Here is a 27468-nt window from a genome sequence, read left to right as displayed (position 1 = left end):
GAGAGAATGAGCATAAGTGGGATGGAAAGAGAGAGCAAGAGAGAGAGAGAGAATGAGCATGGTTAGAGCAGAGAGGGAGACAGCACATGTAGTAAAAATGGGTTGGGGAGAGCACACTTATGGTTTGTTTTGGAGAGAGCAAATGTGGTCGGGACAGAGTAAAATGGAACATGATTGGGATAGAGAGCGAGTGTGGTTGGGGAGAGGAATCATGGCCAGTTCGGTTGGGGATGGGGTGGGGGGGGGGGGGGGGTGTGTGTGTGTGTGTGTGTGTGTGTGTGTGTGTGTGTGCTTGGGAGATCACGAAAGAGAGATTGCAGCTGGTGGGAGAAGATGAGGAGAGAGTTGTGGTTGGTGAGGTTTGAGAGATTATTGTCGAAGTGTAGAGGGATTAATCGGGGGGACGTGTGGAGAGAGGGAGGCACTTACACCTTATGGTTCTAATCCTTCTGGCCTTGTTTTGGACATTGTGCTTCTTGACTCAGGAAACCCAGCTGAAATGGGGGAACAGAAACAAAAACGTGCAAAACTGGAGACACACATCCTCCTTAAAGGCTTTCACCAGCTGATCCACTTCTTGAGAGCAGATTGACACTGCACCCCAACTCCCTACCTACGATACTCTCTTTAGTATGAGATATTAAACCAATGCTCTATCTGCCTTCATGTCTTTATCCAAAGAAGAATGGAGGAGTCCAGCAATATTATTCCTCAACCAACAGCACTGATATCGATTATCTGGTTACTTGTTTCATTGCTGCTTGTGGGAGTTACTGTATAAAAATTGGTCATTTTTGCCTATGTTGCAACAGTGACTACACTTTAAAAGTGTCATTGTGAAGTGCTTTTGGGTCACCCAAGGGCATGAAAGATGCAATATAAAATTGAATCTTTTTTATGTAAGACTAATATGTCCATAATTACCTCAATGAGCTTTAGCACCTTTTTTGAATATCAATATTATGTTGGATTGCTTGCAATCCAGTGATATTCCCAAGCGTTCAGTGACTCTTTCATAATGTCTGTCAGTACTTCACACATTCTTTGTCTCTCTTTACTTTGGGATAAATACAATCTTTCCTTAATAATTTGTTTGTTTGTTTCCTTTCCATCTTTCTAGATTCTAACTAATTACTGTCATATTGTAAAATCTAACCAACTCAGCTGATTGCCTCAGAGGTGAACTGTAGGAAAAAGCAGGACCAAAGATTCCTCTCTGGCAGCTCTCACGTGGCTCATTATGGCTAACATTATCTGGCACTTTGAATCAACACTTCAACAGCTACAATCAATCCTGGGGCTCCATTTTCCCAAGTGAGTTAGATATGTTTTAATAATAAAATTTACACTACTCGTAAAAATACTGAAGATTGTAAAATTAAAGCCCATCTTGAAGTATAATATATAGGTCAGTGGTTGTATAATACAGACTGGATGAGGTTATTCGGAATTGAAAAATCTGGATCGTTCACATAATTTCAAACTTACTTCTAACACACTATTAAAACTGCAATTACTACTAATGTATAATAGATTCATGTAGCAAAATACCTAATTTTGTTCAGAATATCGATTCCCGATTGCTCAAGCAGAACATTCTTGACAAATGTCCGAGGGATGGAAACTTTCTCGGTGCTGGCCTCTATTAGATTCTGGCGCAGGTGGGTTTTCTTCATCACGTGAGGACACAGCCCCTCAGCTGCATCCACCATGGACTCCAGCATAGTCTGTAAAGCAAAGATGAAAACACTCAAAAGCAGAAGGGTTTAAATTTTTTTTAGATATGAAAGCTGCAGCCACCGGTTGAAACAGCCGGGCGGCACCGTAGCTCGCACTGCTGCCTCACAGCTCCAGGGACCCAGGTTCAATTCCGGCTTTGGGTGATTGTGTGGATTTTGCACATTTTCCCCATGTCTGCGTGGGTTTTCTCCAGGTGCTCCCACGGTCCAAAGATGTGCAGGTTAGGTAGATTGGACATGCCAAATTGCCCCTTAGTGTCCCAAGATGTATAGGTTAGATGGGATTAGACATGGGAAATGTATGGGGTTACATGGATAGGGCAGAGGAGAGGACCTGAGTAAGATACTCTTGATGTGGGATGGGCACAGTAAGAAGTCTCACAACACCAGGATAAAGTCCAACAGGTTTATTTGGTAGCACAAGCTTTCAGAGTCTCGCTCCTTCTTCAGGTGAGTGAAGAGCTGTGTTCACAAACAGGGCATATATAGACACAAACTCAATTTACAAGGTAATGGTTGGAATGCGAGTCTTTACAGGTAATCAAGTCTTAAAGGTACAGACAATGTGAGTGGAGAGAGGGTTAAGCACAGGTTAAAGAGATGTGTATTGTCTCCATCCTCATGTGTGCGGAACTTGAGTTCCACACACGAGGATAGCCTCAACCAGGATCTTGGGTTCACGTCACACTATCTGTAACCCCCACGACTTGCCTGGGCTTGCAAAACCTCACTAACTGTCCTGGCTGGAAACAATACACATCTCTTTAACCTGTGCCTAACCCTCTCTCCACTCACATTGTCTGTACCTTTAAGACTTGATTACCTGTAAAGACTCGCATTCCAACCATTATCTTGTAAATTGAGTTTGTGTCTATATATGCCCTGTTTGTGAACACAGCTCTTCACTCACCTGATGAAGGAGCGAGACTCCGAAAGCTTGTGCTACCAAATAAACGAGTTGGACTTTAACCTGGTGTTGTGAGACTTCTTACAAAGATACTCTTGTCAGAGAGTCAGTGCAAACTCGATGGGCCTAATGGCCTCTTCTACAGTGTAGGGATTCTATGATTCTAAGAATACCTAAATAGGAGAGTTAAATATAGGAAAAGACAAGCTATCAAAGTACTTGTCTGACGTAGCTTCAAGAAACCCAATGCTGTACCAATTAAACAATTAGTTACTCAATTCCTCGATGGGAAGTCCTAATAAATCCATAAATAGCAAATATTAGAGTACTCAATCTGTACTGACATAAGCCGTTTTATTTCTGGAGATCACACACATCAGTAGTAAACCAGGGTAGATCCAAAATGTTAAATTCTCTTCAGTAAAATTTCTGTTAGCTGAGCTAAAAACTTGTTGGCCAGCCTCACATCACAGTCAAATATTGATCTCAGTGAAGTGAAAAAGCTAAACTGAACCATTCTATTTGAATGGCAACTGGATCCAAACATGACTCACTAATGCACATAAGTCTGTTATGTGCATTAGTGCACATAACAGAGTGCACAGAACAGAGAACTCTGTTCTCTGGTAAGGTTGTAAATGGAAAGTGGGAGGCCTTCAAAGGAGAAATTTTGAGAGTGCAGAGTTTGTATGTTCCTGTCAGGATTAAAGGCAAAGTAAATAGGAATAAGGAACCTTGGTTCTCGAGGGAGATTGTAACACTGATTAAGAGGAAGAGAGAGTTGTATGAAATGTACAGGCAGCAAGGAACACATCAGATGCTCGAGGAGTATAAAAAGTGCAAGAAGCTACTTAAGAGGGAAATCAGGAGGGCTAAAAGACATGAGGTTGCTTTGGCAGACAGAGTGAAGGAAAATCCATAGAGCTTCTATAGGTATGTTAGGAGCAAAAGGATAGTGAGGGATAAAATTGGTCCTCTTGAAGACCAGAGTGGTAGACTGTGTATGGAACCAAAAGAGATGGGGGAGATATTAAATGGTTTTTTTGCATCCGTATTTACTGAGGAAACGGGCATGGAGTCTACGGAAATAGGGCAAACAGGTAGGGAGGTCATGGAAGCTTTACAGATTAAAGGGGAGGAGGTGCTCGCTGTCTTGAGGCAAATCAGAGTGGATAAATCCCCAGGACCGGACAGGGTATTCCCACGGACCTTGAGGGAAGCTAGTGTTGAACTTGCAGGGGTCCTGGCAGACATATTTAAAATGTCAGTATTCACAGGGGAGGTGCTGGATGATTGGAGGGTGGCTCATGTTGTTCCGTTGTTTAAAAAAGGTTCCAAAAGAAATCCGGGAAATTATAGGCCAGTAAGTTTGACGTCGGTGGTGGGCAAGTTATTGGAAGGTGTGATAAGGGATAGGATCTACAAATATTTGGATAGACAGGGACTTATTAGGGAGAGTCAACATGGTTTTGTGCATGGTAGGTCATGTTTGACCAATCTATTGGAGTTTTTCGAGGAGGTTACCAGGAAAGTGGATGAAGGGAAGGCGGTGGATGTTGTCTACCTGGATTTCAGCAAGGCCTTTGACAAGGTCCCTCATGGGAGGTTAGTTAGGAAGGTTCAGTCGCTAGGTATACATGGGGAGGTAGTAAATTGGATTAGACACTGGCTCAATGGAAGAAGCCAGAGAGTGGTTGTGGAGGATTGCTTCTCTGAGTGGAGGCCTGTGACTAGTGGTGTGCTGCAGGGATTGGTGTTGGGTCCATTGTTGTTTGTCATCTATATCAATGATCTGGATGATAATGTGGTCAATTGGATCAGCAAGTTTGCTGATGATACAAAGATTGGAGGTGTAGTGGACAGTGAGGAAGGTTTTCAAAGCTTGCAGAGGGATTTGGACCAACTAGAAAAATGGGCTGAAAAATGGCAAATGGAATTTAACGCAGACAAGTGTGAGATATTGCACTTTGGAAGGACAAACCATAGAAATCATAGAAACCCTACAGTGCAGAAGGAGGCCATTCGGCCCATCGAGTCTGCACCGACCACAATCCCACCCAGGCCCTACCCCCACATATTTTACCCACTAATCCCTCTAACCTACACATCCCAGGACTCTAAGGGGCAATTTTTGTAACCTGGCCAATCAACCTAACCCGCACATCTTTGGACTGTGGGAGGAAGCCGGAGCACCCGGAGGAAACCCACGCAGACACGAGGAGAATGTGCAAACTCCAAACGGACAGTGACCCGAGCCGGGAATCGAACCCGGGACCCTGGAGCTGTGAAGCAGCAGTGCTAACCACTGTGCTACCGTGCCGCCCTGAAGAAACCAAAGAAGAACGTACAGGGTAAATGGTAGGACTCTGAAGAGTGCAGTTGAACAGAGGGATCTGGGGATACAGGTACAGAATTCCCTAAAAGTGACGTCACAGGTGGATAGGGTCGTAAAGAGTGCCTTTGGTACATTGGCCTTTATAAATCGGAGTATCGAGTATAAAAGTTGGAGTGTTATGGTAAGGTTATATAAGGCATTGGTGAGGCCGAATTTGGAGTATTGTGTACAGTTTTGGTCACCTAGTTACAGGAAGGATGTAAATAAGGTTGAAAGAGTGCAGAGAAGGTTCACAAGGATGTTGCCGGGACTTGAGAAGCTGAGTTACAGAGAGAGATTGAATAGGTTGGGACTTCATTCCCTGGAGCGTAGAAGATTGAGGGGAGATTTGATAGAGGTGTATAAGATTTTGATGGGTATAGATAGAGTGAATGCAAGCAGGCTTTTTCCGCTGAGGCTAGAGGAGAAAAAAACCAGAGGGCATGGGTTAAGGGTGAAAGGAGAAAAGTTTAAAGGGAATATTAGGGGGGGGCTTCTTCACGCAGAGAGTGGTGGGAGTGTGGAATGAGCTGCCGGATAAAGTGGTAAATGCGGGGTCACTTTTAACATTTAAGAAAAACTTGGACGGGTTCATGGATGAGAGGGGTGTGGAGGGATATGGTCCAAGTGCAGGTCAGTGGGACTAGGCATAAAATGGTTCGGCACAGACAAGAAGGGCCAAAAGGCCTGTTTCTGAGCTGTAATTTTCTATGGTTCTAACTCCTGGACTCTGGGGCCTGATTTTACTCTCGCACTGTGCCCGTTTTTGGGCGCGCAAACTTGGTAAAGTCGGGTGCGAGGCGAGTAGCACGATGCGTGCAGGTTCCCCCTTTACCAAGGCCCGAAAATGGCCCTGATCGGGGCCAAATTTGCATGCATTTAAATTGACTTAATGGGCTGCACGCCCAACCTTCCCAGCACTTCCCCCTTTACCACCTCATTCGCTCATCCAGAATCGGTGCAAAACAGACATGCTCCACAAAAGTCTGATTCAGGCGCTCCAGTTAGGGAGCAGGTAGGTGCCTGGCATCCGACCGCTCTCTGCTTGAGGGGAGGGGGTTGAAGGGGGGAGGGGGAGAGTCCGCTGCCAATCTGCCTGTGATCAGTGAGGGGGAAGAGGGGGTCCACTGCCACTCTGTCTGAGGTCAGTGGGGGGAAAGGGGCAGGGCCCACGATTGGTCTGGGTGGCAGGGGATGGGAGGATAAGGGGTCAGTAATGTTGGGGGGGTTGGGCAATGTCTGTGGGGGCCAGGGGGAGGCATTGTCCAGCCCGGGAGGGATACGGCAGGGGAGCAGCATTCTATCTTTTTTTTCTGCGCATGCGCAGTTGGAGGTGCCGATCGGAGCTGCAGGATTTCGGGCGTGTTAAGCCCCACCCACAGGCTTGTGCAGCGCGATTCGGAATCGCTGATATTTTTGCAGGCAGAGTGTGTATGGGGGTGCCTGTTTCTGCACTGTAGGGTTTCTATGATTTCTATGAATGGGTCTAAAAGTTGGATCTGAAACACTCCCAATTTCAAGTCCGCCCAGCACTTAGAATCAAGATAGTAAAATAGGGCCCTGGAAGTCCAAAATCTTAGCAGCTCAATGTGACTGCACACATACTTCATACTTTCTTATTAAGACCTGTTTGAATTGTATGTGCGTGGGGAAGGGGTTTGGAAGGAATTGATGGATAAATCCTAAATCCGAACGCCAAAATATGTTAGGCTCAGCAATCTGACTCGTCTCTAAATTAATAGTCACATGAAATCTAAATCAAATACACTGTCAAAACTCCTTGATAAGTGCAACGTGGATCATTTTAAGTGACCATAATCAACAAGATTCAACAAAATTATGGTTAGCAGATTGTTCCAATTGTGATATTCACTTGCATTTGCCATTTATTTGAGTCAGAATGGATTATGCTGCAATACAATTCTACTGGGAACATTCTAAACCATCCAATTGTGGCAGACTATGTAGTATAAATTTTAATCTGGCTACTGCATTTGCTTTGTTGTGGCATGGGGTGGTGGTGGGGGGGGGGGGGGTGGTGTGGGGAGGGAGATGGAAGCAGCTCAACACAAGATTTCACAGAAGGGAAAATGATTCAGTCAAGTACAGAATTTTGAGGTCCATCCCGAGTTGTTCTCTGTGACGCAGGACTCTGTCCTGTATGGCCTATTCCCAGGAATGCAAACATCAAATGTGACTGGAGGACCACTAACTCCATGAAAGGATAAGGATCTCTTTGTTCTTCCCAAACCAATGTGCTGAGGGACGCCCTAGAAGTTGGGACAGTCGCTGCAGAGGCATAATGGGAAAAGGTTGCTGTTTATTGCCTTTCAGCCACAGTGCACTGAGGGGTTAGAAACTGTCTAGAACCCCATGGATGTATCCCTGACATGGAATGTAAATATCCGGACTATTGAAATCATATTAAGGCACCTCAGAGTGGAACATGCTACATGGAGACAAGTTCAATTTAATTGAACTTCAGAAAGTTCTGTAACATACTTTTACAAATGTCATGAATAAAATATATTTTTGGAAAAAAACAAATGCAATAGCAAAATAGAAATGATTGTAAAACCACAGTTTCTGGACAAATGGGCTGAAGTGTAGTTACAAAACCTAACAAGTCAGAGAGTACAGTGGCACCACTTGATGCCGTGGCCCTATCGACTGCAAAAGGACACACTTTTACTCAGATTAGATTCAAGAGAGTTGTAAATAGCCCTAATAAAACAAAGGAGATAAAAATATGTGTAATGGATCAATTAAAATGGATTAAGAGGCACCTAAAATATCTCTAAACTGAGAAACTGATGTAAAGTTGGGTTTCCCGGACATCTGTGCTTCAGCTACCCATATCATAGAATCATAGAAACCCTACAGTGCAGGAGGAGGCCATTCGGCCCATTGAGTCTGCACCGACAACAATCCCACCCAGGCCCTATCCCCGTAATCAGACATATTTACCCCACTAATCTCTCTAATATACACATTCCAGGACACTAAGGGCAATTTTAGCGTGCCCAATGCACCTAACCCACACATCTTTGGACTGTGGGAGGAAACCGTAGTACCCAGAGGAAACACATGTAGACACAGGGAGAATATGCAAACTCCACAGTGACCCAAGCTGGGAATTGAACCTGGGTTCCTGGCGCTGTGAGGCAGCAGTGCTAATCATTGTGTGCATGTGTGTATGAGCGCACACGTGTGTATGTGTGCGCGTGTATTTGTGTGTGTGTGTGCTCGTGTGCACGTGCATGCCTGGCAGGAGTGCTGCTTAAGTGGCTGCAAATGCAATGAATCCAGGAGACATCTCCATTGGGCCAACATCTTGGTTTAATTTGGCTGGTTATGCATAACTGCTTCCAGACAGGCAAGTTAGCAAATTAAAGATGTGCATCACTCAATTCCAACTATGCTTTAACCAGCATTTGATCTTAGCAGCACAGCTACCAGTTTTGTGGCCTTCCTGAAATTAGTCACTGGCACCAAGGTGAGAGTATAACGACAAATCGTTAAAAGTCAGTCTAATACAGCAATAATGTGGAGATGCCGGTATTGGACTGGGGTTTGCACAGTAAGAACTCTCAACACCAGATTAAAGTCCAACAGGTTTATTTGGTATCACGAGTTTTCAGAACACTGCTTCTTCATCAGATGAGTGGAGAGTTGGGTTCACAAACAGGGCATACATAGACAAAGACTCAATTGCAAGATAATGGTTGGAATGCGTGCCTTTACAGGTAATCAAGTCTTTACAGGTACAGACAATGTGAGTGGAGAGAGGTTTAATCACTGGTTAAAAAGGTGTGAATTGTCTCAAGCCAGGGCAGTTAGTAGGATTTTGCAAGCCGAAGTGTTCCCTGACTGTGTACCTGGTGGAGAACACCTGGAGAACACCATCCACCAGGTACGAGTACATACTCATGCGACTCGGCCAAGGTTGCAGGAAAGGATGTCCCAAGGCACGGTACATTGGCAAGACTATGCAGACGCTACGACAACGGATGAGCGGACACCGCTCGACAATCACCAGGCAGGAGTGTTCCCTTCCAGACAGGGAACACTTCAGCAGTCAAGGGCATTCAGCCTCTGATCTTTGGGTAAGCGTTCTCCAAGTTGACCTTCAAGACACACAACAACATAGAATCACCGAGTAGAAACTGATAGCCAAGTTCCGCACGCATGAGGACAGTCTCAACCGGAATCTTGGGTTCATGTCACACTACGTGTAACCCCCACCATTTGGCCTGGGCTTGCAAAATCCTGCTAACTGTCCTGGCTTGAGGCAATTCACACCTTTTTAACCTGTGATTAAACCTTTCTCCACTCGCATTGTCTGTACCTGTAAAGACTTGATTACCTGTAAAGACACGCATTCCAGCCATTATCTTGCAATTGAGTCTTTGTCGATATATGCCCTGTTTGTGAACCCAACTCTCCACTCACCTGATGAAGGAGCGGCGCTCCGAAAGCTCGTGATACCAAATAAACCTGTTGGACTTTAAACTGGAGCTGTGAGACTTCTTACTGTAATACAGCAATAAACCAACGCTGATAACATTTCTGTTGAGGGTACTTGTGATGAGAAGAAACTGGGACTCATATAAGTTTGGGTGTTCCTTAGGCTGCGTTAGTATGACTGCAGAGGAGGAGCAAGATGACCAGCAGCAGCAACTGAGACCTACAGGTGATCACCATAAAGGGGAGCGGCAGAAGCATCAAAATCACAGTGTGCTCAGTTACCCACAGGATAAACTTTCTGGGTCAGCAGGAGAACAACTAAATAGTTCCACGAAAAACCCAGTAAACTCAAGACTACATCCTCAAACCCTTTGGGTGAACTTGCCTTCTCACTTTCAACTACTCAGGGTAAATGGAATTTGCTACTTTAATGCAGCAACAGACACTGAGTGGGCTCTAGTACTTTTGCTCTTTGAATATACTAATACTATCTGAATTTTTGTCAAAGGAACAATTTTCCTATCTATTTATGACAAACTGACCAGCATATTTTTCAAATTGCTAATGCGTCATTTATTAATCTCAAGAATTCTTCGAGATGAAGATTACACCAATTACAATCAATTAAGTAAACTGTAGCCATTTAAATTTCTATAATTATTTAATGCAAATATTTCACATCCAAAGGCAGTTGATCCAGTTGCCTTCAGCTTTTTCACATTTGCTTAACCCAGCCAGTCAGTTTGATATTGCTTGATATGTTTGAACATATACACAAAGAAATCCTGAGATGCATATTGATGAGCCTACAATGTTTGAGTTCTTGTGATGACTGCCTCCATGGCACGATGCTCCACAGATATCTCTCTCTGCCTCTCAGGAGAATCTTCCAGTCAGCACACGTCTTTTGAAACAGTTCACTGCCTGAAATAACCAGTGATTGACAGGGAAGCAGGCAGGGAATTCTCTACCTCTTGGTTGCAACACTGGAACCATTTTATTAACTGTTCAATGCCCAAGAAGATGTCATCTTATGTCACACTCTGCTATTCACACTCAGTGCCTTTCGCTCTATATAGTCCGTGCCGTCTTCATTACTGAAACTTACACAACCCTAAACAATAAATAGCACAATTCTCATTTTTACATTAAGATAAAAGTTTCCTCAATGCTGAAGATTCTTGTACCAAATCAGATGATGATAAATGCCAAGGGATTATTCGTGGATTAGGCTGAAAGTGGAGAGGCCACAAGGGCCTTAAATTAATCAGATTTATCATTTCCAACTAACTTTTCAAGTTGCAACAACTACTGATTATGATTATACTCACATAAAACAGGAACATCCATCTCACTTCATACAAGTACTAAAACTGCAGAAATTTCATTTCAATCTTTACATCCCACAGAAAAAATATTAATCAAATACTCATGGCATTTGAATGTCGCTCAATGGAGGCCCCAGGAACTGAAAATTATACCACATAGGGCAACATAATAGTGGTAACCAAGTGAAGAAGCATAATCAGCACCAGGAAAGACCAGGAAAACCCAAGGCTGGTTTTATGAGAACCGAGTAAGAGTTTTAACAACACCAGGTTAAGCCTGGTGTTGTTAAAACTCTTACTGTGTTTACCCCAGTCCAACTCCGGCATCTCCATTTTATGAGAACCACCAGAAGATGCAGGAGCTGATCAGCCACAAGTGCAAGACTTTTCTGAACCTGAAACAGCAACCCAACCGACAGCACAAAAGCAGCTCCACAAACAACTCAAAGTTGAGCTCCAGCAAAACACCAGTGACCTAAAGAACAGGTAGTGGGTGGAGAAAGTGCAGGAGATCCAGCAGCTAGCCAACAACAATGATACACGAGGTTTCTTTAGCACAGTTATGACCACCCAGGCCCAAGCACCCAGCACCCCACTGCTGGCCAAGAACAGAGAGGAGCTCATCAAGGACTGAGAGGCAGTCAGTGCCCGCTGGAAGTGGGACATCGAAGTCTTCCTTCACAAAGACTTCAACGTGAGTGTCCTTGACTCTATTCTGCAGCATGATAGCCGCCACCAACTCAGCTCAACCCCAATCCGGCATGAGGTAGAAAAGACCATCTGACAGCTAAAGAATAACAAGGCATCAGGAACAGTTGGAATCCCCACCAAGACACTTAAACATGGCAGAGAAGCACTATTGGTGTGAATACATTACCTCATTTCCCTTACCTGGGAGGAGGAGAACATGGCAGGAGATCTCAGAGATGCCATGATCGTGACCATCTTCAAAAAAGGTGTCAAATCCGACTGCAGAAATTACAGAGGAATTTCCCTGCTGTTGGTCATCACAAGAACTCTTCTTAATCATCTTCTCTCTGTGCCTGAAGAGCTCTTCCCAGAATTGCAATGCAGATTCTGCCCACTAAGGGGCACAATGGACATGATCTTCACTGCATGGCAACTACAAGAGGAATTCAGGGAACAGCACGCTTGTGCGTGGCCTTCTTTGACCTCACAACAGCTTTCAACACTGTCAACTGTGAGGGGTTAAGGAGCATCCTCCTCCATTTCAGCTGCTCTCAAACGTTTGTCACCATTCTCTGCCTGCTCCACGATGTCATGCAAGCCGTGATCCTAAACAACAAATTCCCCAGAGACCCAATTCGCTTTCAGACTGGGGTTAAGTAAGGCTGTGTCATCGCATCGAGACTTCTTGATCTTCCTTTAAGACCATAAGACCATAAGACATAGGAGCGGAAGTAAGGCCATTCGGCCCATCGAGTCCACTCCACCATTCAATCATGGTTGATTTCAACTCCATTTACCCGCTCTCTCCCCATAGCCCTTAATTCCTCGAGAAATCAAGAATTTATCAATTTCTGTCTTGAAGACGCTCAACGTCTCGGCCTCCACAGCCCTCTGTGGCAATGAATTCCACAGACCCACCACTCTCTGGCTGAAGAAATTTCTCCTCATCTCTGTTCTAAAGTGACTCCCTTTTATTCTAAGGCTGTGCCCCCGCGTCCTAGTCTCCCCTGTTAATGGAAACAACTTCCCTACGTCCATCCTATCTAAGCCGTTCATTATCTTGTAAGTTTCTATCAGATCTCCCCTCAACCTCCTAAACCCCAATGAATATAATCCCACGATCCTCAGACGTTCATCGTATGTCAGGCCTACCATTCCTGGGATCATCCGTGTGAATCTCCGCTGGACCCGCTCCAGTGCCAGTATGTCCTTCCTGAGGTGTGGGGCCCAAAATTGCTCACAGTACTCCAAATGGGGCCTAACCAGTGCTTTATAAAGCCTCAGAAGTACATCCCTGCTTTTGTATTCCAAGCCTCTTGAGATAAATGACAACATTACATTTGCTTTCTTAATTACGGACTCAACCTGCAAGTTTACCTTTAGAGAATCCTGGACTAGGACTCCCAAGTCCCTTTGCACTTTAGCATTATGAACTTTGTCACCGTTTAGAAAATAGTCCATGCCTCTATTCTTTTTTCCAAAGTGTACGACCTCGCACTTGCCCACGTTGAATTTCATCAGCCACTTCTTGGACCACTCTCCTAAACTGTCTAAATCTTTCTGCAGCCTCCCCACCTCCTCAATACTACCTGCCCCTCCACCTATCTTTGTATCATCGGCAAACTTGGCCAGAATGCTCCCAGTCCCGTCATCTAGATCGTTAATATATAAAGAGAACAGCTGTGGCCCCAACACTGAACCCTGCGGGACACCACTTGTCACCGGTTGCCATTCTGAGAAAGAACCTTTTATCCCAACTCTCTGCCTTCTGTCTGACAGCCAATCGTCAATCCATGTTAGTACCTTGCCTCGAATACCATGGGCCCTTATTTTACTCAGCAGTCTCCCGTGAGGCACCTTGTCAAAGGCCTTTTGGAAGTCAAGATAGATAACATCCATTGGCTCTCCTTGGTCTAACCTATTTGTTATCTCTTCAAAGAACTCTAACAGGTTTGTCAGGCACGACCTCCCCTTACTAAATCCATGCTGACTTGTCTTAATCCGACCCTGCACTTCCAAGAATTTAGAAATCTCATCCTTAACGATGGATTCTAGAATTTTGCCAACAACTGAGGTTAGGCTAATTGGCCTATAATTTTCCATCTTTTTTCTTGTTCCCTTCTTGAACAGTGGGGTTACAACAGCGATTTTCCAATCCTCTGGGACTTTCCCTGACTCCAGTGACTTTTGAAAGATCATAACTAACGCCTCCACTATTTCTTCAGCTATCTCCTTTAGAACTCTAGGATGTAGCCCATCTGGGCCCGGAGATTTATCAATTTTCAGACCTTTTAGTTTCTCTAGCACTTTCTCCTTTGTGATGGCAACCATATTCAACTCTGCCCCCTGACTTTCCTGAATTGTTGGGATATTACTCATGTCTTCTACTGTGAAGACTGATGCAAAGTACTTATTAAGTTCCTCAGCTATTTCCTTGTCTCCCATCACTAGATTACCAGCGTCATTTTGGAAATGTTCCATCTCACCTTCAGCAAGCTCCCTGCTAGAATGGATCTAAACTGCAGAACAAATGGTAATCTGTTCAAACTCTGCTGCCTGAAGGCCAGAATCAAGGTTGGCCCATCCTTTGACATTGAACTACAGTATGCAGGTGCACACTCGGAGGCTGAGCTCCAAGCCACTGTCAACACTTTTTTCAAGGTGAACAAGAGAACACTAAAACATCCATAAGATGAAGTTCCTCTACCAACCTGTCCCTGCCACACAGCACTGCCCCCCCCAGTTATCAAAATTCATGACAAGTCCTTGTACACTAAGGACTACTTTCCATACCTTGGGACCCTACTGTCAACAAGGGCAGACATTGATGAAGAGGTTCAACACTGTCTTCAGTGTGTTAGTGAGGCTTCACTCACCTGTTGAAGAGAGTGTTTGAAGCCCAGGACCTCAGACCCAGAACCAAGCTCATGGCCTACACAGGTGTAGTGATACCCACCCTCCTGTATAGCTCAGTACATGGACTATATGCAGCAGGTACCTCAAAACCCCGGAAAAGTACCAGTGCAGTCTCCGCAAGATCCTGCTAATTCATTGGAGAATAGACACACCAATGTCAATGTTCTCACTCAGGGCAACACCCCGAGCATTGTGTACACTTGATGAGCTCCGCTGGGTGGGGCCACGTTGCCCGCATGCCTGACACGAGACTCCCTAAACAAGTGCTCTACTCACTGCTTCGACACAGCAAGTGAGCCCCAGGCGGGCAGTAGAAACATTTCAAGGATACCCTCAACGCCTCTTTGAAAAAGTGCAATATCCGCACCGACACCTGGGAATTCCTGGCCCGAGACTGTCCGAAGAAGTGAAGAAAAAGAATCTGTGAAGGAGCTGAACACCTCATCAACAACAGCAAGCTGAAGCCAAGCTTCAACAGCGAAAGGAGTGCGTGGTAACCTGGTCACCCCACCCACCCACTCCTCCAACCACCGTCTGCCCCACCTGTGACAGAGACTGTAGGTCACGCATTGGACTCCTCGGTCATCTGAGAATCACTTTTAGTGTGCATCCTCGCCCCCAAGAGACTGCCCAGGAGGAAACTTGGGAAAACAAACTAATTTGGTTTGATTTATTATTGTCACATGTATTAGCATACAGTGAAAAGTATTGTTTCTTGCGCGCTGTACAGACAAAGCATACTGTTCATAGAGAAGGAAATGAGAGGGTGCAGAATGTAGTGTTACAGCCATAGGTAGGGTGCAGAGAAAGAGAGAGTTTAAAAGAGTTAGAATGAAGTTTTAGAAGCATAGACTGAGTAAAAGATAGAATTGGAAGGTGTGCTGGGCACCGCTTGCAAGATGTTGTCTCGCTCCGGTGCCATCTTGGAAAAAAAATGGACTTGTCAAAAGAAACCTCAATCTTCCTAACTAATTTATGATAATTAACATTTTAACATGTACATCAGAACTTTCTCTGCATTGTCTAACCTCTTTCAGATGAAAAGATCAGTTTTTTATAACCAGATGAAAGTCAAAATGGCCCATATATGCTGATGTCAGGACTGCAGAGAGAGCTGAGCCTCCCAGAACTGCATGGAAAATGAGAGTACACTGAGGGATGAGAGTTCATACAGTGACTGATCTCCGATTTGCTGAACAAGTACATTTAGAATACATTAACCAATTTTATTTTAGGGGCGTAAGAAACAGTGTGTTATTTGTTTCATGTTCTCTTTTAAAAACAGTGTTGATATCTTGTAGATATCTCAGCTGCAGAAATTTTCACAGGGAGGAGAGATTCTAAATAATTTAATATGAAAATGTTGTAAGGAATCTTTAAGATAAAAAGTTACAAGACTGAATATTATCCCGATTTGTGTTAAGGAAACAAATGTTCTGACAGATATTCTGTCAGAAACCACATTTTGATATTTCATGCAGATAAAATATATTGAGATAAGTGAAGTGTGTGTTACTGGGTTTATATTAACTGTGGGTGGTTTGACATCAAATAAGGGTCATTGAAAAAAAGCTCAAATTTTCACAGAAAATGCTGGAAAATCTTAGCAGGTCTGACAGCATCTGTGGCGAGAGAATAGAGCCAACGTTTCAAGCCTGGATGACCTTCGTCAGAGCTCTTACGAAGGATCATCCAGACCCGAAACGAAGGCTTTATTCTCTCTCCGTAGATGCTGTCAGACCCTACTGAGATTTTCCAGCATTTTCTATTTTTGTTTCAGATTCCAGCATCCGCAGTATTTTGCTTTTAAGCTCAAATTTTAGCTTGGAGTAAATCTTTCTAAAATCACATCAAGTATTGCAAGAACTGGGGGAGAAAATTGGCCCATTCAAAATTTTCCTGAATATGGCAGTCTCCAGTTACTGGATGAAAAACTTTAAACAACAACCAATACAAGCTGAATCTTTTGTCAAGAGAAACTACTTGCTATTCACATTATTTAGCAGCACAGTGAACATCAGCAAGATTTAGTCCATGCTGATGAACTGCATTCTATTATTTGACTGTCCTGGATGTCATTCCTATTTCAATAAAAGACAAATACCACACATCTTCAGTCACCATCGATGGCCAAAATGATTGAGATTCCATAACACCTAAGGCACAGAGACACAGCAGGAACTCCAGTGTCATCTTTAAACAATGGTGAAAACAAACGTTCAATCATTTTAAATTCAAGCAATTTACTTACATTTTACCCTAATGTTGCATGTTGTAGTTCCATTGAATAGCTGCTTTGCATAAAAAGCAGCACCATGTTGACTGAAATTCCTGCATCTTACATAACAATAAATGCGCCAGGCTTGTAATTACTTGCAGCTGAATGCATAACTTGGACGAACATAAATCCAGATTAGAGAATGAAGATTGCATTCTCATGAATCACACTGCACAGCATAACATGAACAGAACACTAGCAGTGAGAGACACATCCATAAATACACAGGATTATAACATCTAGCTGATTAAAAATCCAATAGCACATCGGATACCTTGAGCTGTTCATCTACGACCCGAGTGACCTCTCCAGCCATGGATTCCAATTTTTCCTGAATGGGGTTTGATGAACTACTGATTCCTGCTGCCCAAGAAGCTCCTCGCAGGTGGTAAAGACTTGGCAATAGCTAAAGGCAAAATGTAGTTCATTATGAAAAGAAATGGTATCTGAATTAAACATTTCTTTATCCCCCACTTTTAACAAAACTACAGTAGAATGGCAAATGTAGCTGATTCCTCAATAGTTTGGCTGGTTTATCCAAGAGCAGTTGAGAAATGCATATCTGCACGTCCTAGATTAAATCCATAATGTCAGCCAAATCAAGCCTTACACTGGAATAGCAGCTTCTTGAGTGAGGCTTCACATATGACCAGCTGAGACATATGCCAGGGAATAACCAGAAAGTTTGCTAAGCCTGTAAGAAACTTAATTAGGCCATACTTGGGTACTATGTGCACTTCTGGCCACCATATTATAAAACGGATACAGAGACATTGGAGAGAATGCAGAGAACATTTACAAGGATGATATCATAAATGCGCAGGTTCATAAAAGAGGACAGACTGGGTCCCTTTCTCTTGAAAAAAGACTCAGGGGTGACTGACTATAGCTCTTTAAAATCATGCAAAGATTTCAGTAGAGTGGCTGCATAGCAAATGTTTGCTCTTGTGGGAAGAACATAACTAGAAGCCATCAATATAAGATAGCCTCCAAGAAATCCAATAGGGAACTCAGAAAAAATGTCTTTACCCAAAAAGTGGTAGGTGGAATTCGCTCCCACACGGAGTAGTTGATGGGAATAGTATATACAGGGTAACTAGGAAAGCAGATGAGGGAGAAAGGAATGTTTGGTAACAATGGTAGATTTAGCTGAGAAAATATAGGCACCTTCCCTCACGTCTTTTTCTAATATATTGTTGACTGCTCTCACCCTGAACTGGAAGCTTGCATCAAACGTTTGCTTTTTTGTCAGTCTGAACTCTCCTGACAGACAACAAAATGGTCATTGAATGCTTGGTGTTGTTCATTATTAGTGACAGAAAATTTTAGGGGACTGTTGCTGTCTGTTGAACGTTCGCATTAAGATTTTAGAAGCTGCACTATAAACGAAAGAGACTCTAGTCCAGGACATTAATGAACCAGATGGGTTTTTACAAAAATCGACAATGGTTTTATAGTCATCTTTAGACTTTTTAAGTCCAGATCTTTTTATTGAATTCAAATTTCACCATCATGCTGGTATTTGAACCCTGGATATTGCCCTGGGTCTCCGCATTACTAGTCTAGTCACAGTACCATTATACCACCACCTCCCAGTGTTGGAAGCAATGGGGCTCAGGCCTTAGTTCACATAATTAAGACCACTAATTATGTGAACTAATGACTTACATTTGCCATGGTAACATGTACAGAATATGACGCCAAACACAACGGTAAAAGATTTATTCTGTAATTCTACACAATAAGAAAAAAAATTTGATATAATCAGGACTTAAATATAAACAGACAAAATTTTGGAAAATGATCCCCAAAATACTTTAGGAAACCTAAATGCACCAAAATGGCACTTGACTTACTTACTCTTGGTAAAACAGTGGCCCTGCCTGTAATGCTGAACAACAAAGAAAAGGGCATCAGTAACACACATCAGTCTACACCACGAGGAAACCAAAACTGTGCACGGACTGTGCTAATTGGAAATGTAGAGGGGCAGCGAAGATTTTCTTGAGGCAATAGGCCCTACAATTTTAGTTGTGATAATAGAAACAATTCACATTTAAAATTCCCTTCTAAATGCTTCATTTATTGAGATGAAAAGTTAAAAAATGTCATGGAACAAGCACTGAGCAGCCAAAGAAATACACAGATGGAAAGTAACAACCAGCAAAAGAGTAAGCAGAATGTAGCAGTAAGACAAAATGGGTTCAGGATTAAAAACAAGGCTGCAATTTTGATCGCATTAGTTTGGTTTTCAGGTGTTGAAGTAAATTTAGCATTGAAGGAACAATCAAAATCTTGATGATGGTGTTGACATTGTTGATATCCCTGCAGCTGATGTAATGGATACATTACATCTAGCTCATCTCACTTAGGCAGCTGACTTGTAAATGTCTCATTGCAAGATGTCCTTAAGATTCACAGCTCTAGTTGCACCAAAGGTCCATGAAAAAGACAAGCTCCACATTTGACAATGTTGTGTGCGCTCAGTCCAACATGGTGTTTGCCCCAAACATTGCCTGTGCACAGATTATTCACAGATTATCTGTGAATGATGAATCATAAATAGATGCGTCATGAAACTTTCAGCATAAAATAAACCCTTGTACAAATCCTTTAATTGTCCGACAATGAAATGTCTCACCGTTTTGGAGTTTTTGGCATCTTTCATAAAGTTTTCAGCGAGTCGCACGTCCTCTTGAACTGTATCTGTACCTGAATACCTCAATGAGTTCAGGTGATCCTGTACCTTCACACACATCCGGTCGATCATCTGTTGACAGAAACAGTAATGTCATCCTGAAGCAAACATTACAGTTAGAACAGCTCGGACATGAGCCTAATTACACGAGAGTTTCATGTTTGTGATCAAGTTATCAGATTCTTGAATTGTCTGGAACTATTTGTCCCTTATAATCAAATTACGCAAACCTAAGTAGTCTATTATGCCTTTGCTATCTAGCTAGCTGTCCTTGAATTGAATAACCATTTCTCTTACAAATACTATCTGGATTTGTTCAGTTCATAAATTCTGTCTGTATGCTTTGGATTATAGCTTCTGAGAACAGCATGTTTTACATCATTATGCCATTCACCATATCAGCTGAGCTAATACAAGAAAATGCTGCAAGTATTTTTTCACATAATGATGTTGAGATTCAGCCAGCCTGTTCACTTTCATTACAACTAGTTAATGAATACGTAGATAAAATTAATATCATAGTGCTCCTTTATGGCACAGTGGTTAGCACTGCTGCCTCAAGTGCCAAGGTCCCGGGTTAGATTCCCGACTTGGGTCACTGTCTGTGCAGATCTGCACGTTCTCCCCATGTCTGCCTGGGTTTCCTCCCAGTGCTCTGGTTTCCTCCCACAATCCGAAAGACGTGCTGGTTAGGTGCATTAGCCATGCTAAATTCTTCCTCAGTGTACCCAAACAGACATGCGACTCGGAGATTTTCACAGTAACTTCATTGCAGTGTTAATGTCAGCTTACTTGTGACACGAATAAATAAACTAAAAAAAAAACTAAATTTAGAATAAGATTTCAGTTATTTCTTCCATCACTCCTTGCTACCACTACCACCCACAGACCACCTGAACCCCAATCAACTCTCATCACTCAATTTCTTCTACAAATACTATTTATTTTCCGAGCACATCCCTCCCAATTCCCAGGTCAAAATTCCATTTGTAGCAAGTCTAGCCTGAATTTCTCTATCGTTTCTCTATTGTCCAATTTCTAAACGATCGTTTGTCTAAACTAAACTATGTCTCTAAGATATTCAAATGCATCAGTATCATTCAACTACCTGCCCAGCTTTTTAACCTGGGCACTTCAGTATCTCAATATTCCAGCATGTCCATGTCATCGAGGCGATCATGGTTAAGTCACCAATGGAGCCCAACTTGACCATAGTTTGCTATCCTTCCTTGACCTCTGAAAACATTGGGACAGCACCTGCAACTTCCCGTCCAAGCCACAGAGCATCCTGATTTGAAGCTGTAATATTGATCCTTCACTGTCGCTGGATCAAAATCCAGGAATGCTCTTCCTAACACCTCTATACCCGTATCTACACCACTTGGATTGAAGTGGTTCAAGAAGATGCCTCACCAACACCTTCTCAAGGGCAATTAAGGATGGGCAAAAAAATCGCCAGCGATATCAGGATCCCATAAAAGGATTTTAATGAAAAGTAGGAATGGAATTATATGAGAGAACAGTGCCTTGAAGGTAGACCATAGTGGAGATGGTGTGGTATATTTTGAGAGGTCAAGGAGGCATAGCAAAGTACGGTCACATTATGTGCTTTTGGTGACTTAACCACAACGGTCTCGATGATATGAGCATGCTGGAATATTGACATACGGAAAGTGCTCAAGCCATAACAATTAAAAAGCTGGACTTTAGCTCGCCACATAAAATGTTAATTCCACAATCATTACCACGTCATCTGATTGTCCATTGGTCATCAAAGTTTGAATAAATCTCGCTGCTCGAATTCATTAAAATTAATGCTAACCTATTCAATCGCTGACAGAAACATCATGCTATAGATGCCAATTCTGACCATCTTCCTGGTTCCTCCCTCCCATCTTCCTCCTGAACCACTAACTCACATATGGAATCTTTGATGTCCTGTTCAATCACAAACTGAGGTTTAAACTCTGCACCTTCTGGTTTATATATCAGTTCTCATCTGTTTCACTGCCCATATCTTCATTCGTTGCTTCATTTTTAAATTTCCATTATTTCCAATTATCTCAGCCTGTTCAAATCTACACAAAAAAATCAATTTGTACATAACTCTGAGGCCTTGTGTCACTGTGTCTAAAATCTCAAACTCACGTTCATATTCCTCAATCATTGGCTTCAGCCATGTCTGTAATCTTTTCCAACTTTATATGTCAGTTTGTAGCCTCTGCCCTTTAACCCTAATGGCATAGCCTTCGGTAATCATGCCATTGTACTCAAACATTGCGTCTCAAGTTCTGGTTCATCAATCTTTCACTCCTCACTAAAACATACGTCAAAATGGCTTTGACCATCTTCTCTGTTATTCCCTACACTGTGTCCATCACTTCTCCTGCAAAGAACCTTGGTCATAAAAATTAGTTTAAGGTTTATTTGCGTCACAAGTAGGCTTACATTAACACTGCAAACACTGTGAAGTTACTGTGAAAATCCCCTAGTCGCCACACTCCGGTGCCTGTTCGGGTACACTGAGGGCGAATTTAGCATGGCCAATGCACCTAACCAGCACGTCTTTTGGGCTATGGGAGGTAACTGGAGCACCCGAAGGAAACCCACGCAGACATGGGGAGAACGTGCAGACAATGACCCAAACCGGGAATCAAACCGGATCCCTAGTGCTGTGAGGCAGCAGTGCTAACCACTGTGCTGCCAAACTGACATTGAATAATAGAACAAAATTTCATCAGTAATCCAACAAAACAATATGTGTACGTTCCACTAAAATGGCAAACTCTGATTTTCAAACTTGAATTCTGCATTTTATCATTAAGCCACTGACTTGTCAAAGAGAAACCATCCATTAGTGAGATACAAGAACAATTCAAATATCAGTTGCAAAAGAAAATATGAGGTAGCCAATTCTGTTTTAGTGCATCAATTATAAACAGGTAATAGTAGGCAAAGGGGCCGATTTGGTTAGATGGCTGACATGTAGTTCGGAATAACACAAAAAGAGCCGGATTTGATTCCCATTCTGGCTAAGGCAGGCTTGGGATTTGCCTCCTTGTCCTGCCCCTGTGCTAGGAAGGCAGTGGCTAACCAGTACTGGAAAAATAAACAAGCCAAGAAAATGGCTTAGGATGAAACATCAGCAGACAATAAACCAAGAACCTGGCTTCAGGCAGAGCACACATGAATGAATAAAATGAATGACATGCACAATGTGCATGGCCTTAGTAGGCTGTTAGAATGCATGCTCTTAACTAAATAACTGGGATTAAATGTTCTTCAGTACTTTTAAGGTAGATTGACAGTCCGAAATGCAGTTGTAGCAAGCTGATAAAAGGGTTCATCAATCCAACAAAAGAGCAGGGAATATTTTCAATTGTGCTTGCAGAATCTGAATTATTGACTGGCTGCAGTCATGTGTGGCTGCCTCCTCACCTGCTGTGTAGTGCTGGTCACAATGCCCTGTTGTAACCTGTAGGCCTGTTCCTGCAGATACTTCCTGGTTTCATGGTTTCGCAGCAGATAGTTCTCAATCTAAAATGAAGGCACAATTGAAGGCAATAATTAAAAAAAGACCATTGCTTATTGTGTTCAGAAGCATCAAAATATTCCAGGGGAAAAAAAATGAGAGATGAAGAAAAAAATGCAATTCCCTTGTAACTTCAATAACTGCATCGGAATAGTAAATGACCGGTTCAAATACCAACCTATCCTGCCAATATAATCAGGGGATCAAAGCACAAGAACAATTCATTATCATCTAAAAGGACATACAAAGGATAAGGCAATTCTGTGAAGCAGAGCTACTAAAATAAGGTGCTCCTCTTCAATGACACTTTAGGAACTAAATAGAGAAATGCTAAGTACAGCGTCAGCAGAAACAGGTCTACATCAATTATAATATTTGTTTACCAAGTAGTCCATATCTATTTCAGTCGCAAGATACAACTGCCATATAACCAGCCTGCTAGTTTCTATTAGGATCAATTTAGAGATATACTATTGGTCAGGGTTAGGTCAAATCTAAGGAACTCATTCTGTCCTCGTCAACAGGAGGGGGAAAAGTAAACCTGTGCTTTTCAAGTGACTTATTAAAGAATGTTTTGAGACTCCAGCTAAGGCTTGAAGTGCATACAAGCGCATAAATCTTATCTCAGTAGAGTGAAGTGTTGTCATGATTATCAAAGTTTCGATGCTACACACACTAATCATATACATGTGTACACAAACGATATATTTATATTATGTAAGATTCAGAGTGGAGCACAATTATTAGGCCTTCATGAAAACAAAGAACAAAGGAAAGTACAGCACAGGAACAGGCCCTTTGGCCCTCCAAACCTGTGCCGATCATGATGCCCTAACTAAACTAAAAATCCCTTCTGCCCTTACTCGGCCCGTATGCCTCTATTCCCTCCGTATTCATCTACCCATGCAGATGCCTCTTAAATGTTGTTAATGTGCCTGCTTCCACCACCTCCTCTAGCAGCGCGGTCTAGGTACCCACCACTTTGCCTCAAAAACTTCCCCCACACATCTCCCTTAAACTTACCCCTTCTCACCTTGAACCTGTGCCCTCTTGTAACTGACACTTCCACCCTTGGAAAAGGCCTCTGACTATCCACCCTGTCTATGCCTCTCATAATTTTGTCGACCTCTATCAGGTCTCCCCTCAGCCTCCGTCTTTCCAGTGAAAACAATCCTAATTTATTCAACCTCGCCTCATAGCCAACACCCTCGAGGCCAGGCAACATCCTGATGAACCTTCTTTGCGCTCTCTCCAAAACTTCCACATCCTTCGGTAGTGTGGTGACCAGAACTGCATGCAATACCCCAAATGCAGCCTAACCAAGGTTTTATATCGCTGCAACATGATTGCCCAACTCTTCTACTCAATACCCCGACTGATGAAGGCAAGCATGCCATATGCCTTCTTAATCACCTTGGCCACCTGTGTGTTGCCACTTTTAGGGAACTGTGGACCTGCATGCCCAGATCCCTCTGAATGTTAATGTTCCTAAGGGTTCTGCCATTTACAGTATAATTCACACCTAAATTTGATCCTCCAAAATGCATCACCTCGCATTTGTCAGGATTAAACTCCATCTGCCATTTCTGTGCCCAAGTCTCCAATCTATCTATATTTTGTTGTATCCGTTGACAATCCCCGGCACTATCGCAACTCCACCAATCTTCGTGTCATCCGCAAACTTGCTAATCAGATTTTACTCTGCAGATATTGTAATATTATCATTCATTTAGATCAAATTATGTAGAATAAATATAGTTACTACTCGGAGACCACATCTTAGATCATAGAAGCAATAACAAGATGAAGAGCTAAAATTTTGGATGATCAACAGAAACACAAATGCCAAGTCAGCCTAGAATGAGAACTGAGGAACAGAAAAAGAGATGGATTTCCATGTGGAGATTAAATTGTATTGAAAAAAGTAAAGGGGACCATTGTCTAAGGTGATCCAGTATTGATAGATTTTTCAACTGGTGTTCCTGCCATGAGCAGGTAACTGCTTCAGTGCAAACCCTCAAATAGATCAGGTAAATGCAGCAAGTAAAATGAAAAGAACAGGGCAGCACATCAAGGCAGAACAACCGTAACCTGATATTAATGGACACACTGGGTGAAATTCAGTGGTAGCAACATGGGTCCCACCCACTGGTTGCAGAACCAGTGATAAATCCTGTATCACCTTTCCATGAGATGCCCGGCACTATTTCATGATAATCAGGCACTTAACTGGACAGTAGCTGGCCTCCCATTGAATTCAGGCCTCAATTGGACAACTATCCTGTCACCTGCTCATCACCAAAAACCCTGCAGCACCAACAGTGCCACCAGGAGTGGTGGTTACTGCCGGTATTACACTGGTGCCTACCCTGAGGATCATGGATCTGTCATAGAACCATAGAACATTACAGCACAGATACAGGCCTTTTGGCCCTGCCGAGCCATTTTTCTGCCTAGTCCCACTGACCTGCACCTGGACCCTATCCCTCCACACCCCTCTCATCCATGTACCTGTCCAAGTTTTTCTTAAATGTTAAAAGTGAGCCCACATTCACCACTTCACCTGGCAGCTCATTCCACACTCCCACCACTCTCTGTGTGAAGAAGCCCCCCCCTAATATTCCCTTTAAACTTTTCCCCCTTCACCCTTAACCCATGTCCTCTAGTTTTTTTCTCCCCTAGCCTCAGTGGAAAAAGTCTGCTTGCATTCACACTATCTATACCCATCATAATTTTATACACCTCGATCAAATCTCCCCTCATTCTTCTACGCTCCAGGGAATAAAGTCTTAACCTATTCAACCTTTCTCTGAACTCAGTTTCTCAAGTCCCGGCAACATCCTTGTAAACCTTCTCTGCACTCTTTCAACCTTATTAATATCCTTCCTGTAATTAGGTGACCAAAACTGCACACAATACTCTAAATTCGGCCTCACCAATGTCTTTTACAACCTCACCATAACATTCCAACTCTTATACTCAATACGTTGATTTATAAAGGCCAATGTACCAAAAGCACTCTTTACGACCCTATCTACCTGTGACACCACTTTTAGGGAATTATGTATCTGTATTCCTAGATCCCTCTGTTCTACTGCACTCTTCAGTGCCCTACCATTTACCTTGTACGTTCTACCTTGGTTTGTCCTTCCAAAGTGCAATACCTCACACTTGTCTGCATTAAACTCCATCTGCCATTTTTCAGTCCATTTTTCTAGCTGGTCCAAATCCCTCTGCAAGCTTTGAAAATCTTCCTCACTGTCCACTACACCTCCAATCTTTGTATCATCAGCAAATTTGCTGATCCAATTTACCACATTATCATCCAGATCATTGATATAGATGACAAACAACAATGGACCCAGCACTGAACTCTGTGGCACACCACTAGTTACAGGCCGCCACTCAGAGAAGCAATCCTCCACAACCACTCTCTGGCTTCTTCCATTGAGCCAATGTCTAATCCAATTTACTACTTCTCCATGTATACCTAGCAACTGAACCTTCCTAACTAACCTCCCATGCGAGACCTTGTCAAAGGCCTTACTGAAATCCAGGTAGACAACATCCACCGCCTTCCCTTCATCCACTTTCCTGGTAACCTCCTCGAAAAACTCTAATAGGGCGGCATGGTAGCGCAGAGGGCGGCATGGTAGCGCAGTGGTTAGCACTGCTGCTTCACAGCTCCAGGGTCCCGGGTTCGATTCCTGGCTCGGGTCACTGTCTGTGTGGAGTTTGCACATTCTCCTCGTGTCTGCGTGGGTTTCCTCCGGGTGCTCCGGTTTCCTCCCACAGTCCAAAGATGTGTGGGTTAGGTTGATTGGCCAGGTTAAAAATTGCCCCTTAGAATCCTAAAATGCGTAGGTTAGAGGGATTAGCGGGTAAATATGTGGGGGTAGGGCCTGGGTGGGATTGTGGTCGGTGCAGACTCGATGGGCCGAATGGCCTCCTTCTGCACTGTAGGGTTTCTATGATTCTATGATTCTATGATTGGTTAAACATGACCTACCATGCACAAAGCCATGTTGACTCTCCCTAATAAGTCCCTGTCTATCCAAATATTTGTAGATCCTATCTCTTAGTACTCCTTCCAATAATTTACCTACTACTGACGTCAAACTTACCGGCCTATAATTTCCCGCATTACTTTTTGAGCCTTTTTTAAACAACGGAACAACATGAGCTATCCTCCGATCATCCGGCACCTCACCCGTGGATACCGACATTTTAAATATATCTGCCAGGGCCCCTGCAATTTCAACACTAGTCTCCTTCAAGGTCCGAGGGAATACCCTGTTCGGTCCTGGGGATTTATCTACTCTGATTTGCCTCAAGACAGCAAGCACCTCCTCCCCTTTAATCTGTATAGGTTCCATGACCTCCCTACTTGTTTGCCTTATTTCCATAGACTCCATGCCAGTTTCCCTAGTAAATACGGATGCAAAAAACCCATTTAATATCTCCCCCATTTCTTTTGGTTCCACACATAGCTGACCACTCTGATCTTCAAGAGGACCAATTTTATCCCTTACTATCCTT

General features: G+C 43.1%; 1 protein-coding gene across 5 annotated transcripts in view; it reads right to left on the bottom strand.

Moving 5' to 3' along the window:
• The window catches only part of LOC144511333 (F-actin-uncapping protein LRRC16A-like), a 380857-nt gene that overhangs the window by 95280 nt on the left and 258109 nt on the right, over positions 1-27468 (bottom strand). For all 5 annotated transcript variants that reach the window (XM_078241629.1, XM_078241637.1, XM_078241604.1 and 2 more), the window contains 4 exons: positions 22836-22934; positions 19341-19469; positions 16974-17105; positions 1552-1727 (listed from right to left, as the gene is read on the bottom strand). In XM_078241629.1, the coding sequence (XP_078097755.1) occupies positions 1552-1727; positions 16974-17105; positions 19341-19469; positions 22836-22934 (536 nt within the window). The remainder of the gene's footprint in view (positions 1-1551; positions 1728-16973; positions 17106-19340; positions 19470-22835; positions 22935-27468) is intronic.

The sequence above is a fragment of the Mustelus asterias genome, chromosome 2, assembly GCF_964213995.1.
Source record: "Mustelus asterias chromosome 2, sMusAst1.hap1.1, whole genome shotgun sequence".
In the NCBI taxonomy this organism is placed as follows: domain Eukaryota; kingdom Metazoa; phylum Chordata; class Chondrichthyes; order Carcharhiniformes; family Triakidae; genus Mustelus; species Mustelus asterias.
Note: the sequence above shows the minus strand (reverse complement) of the source record. Positions and strands in the feature narration are given on the sequence as shown.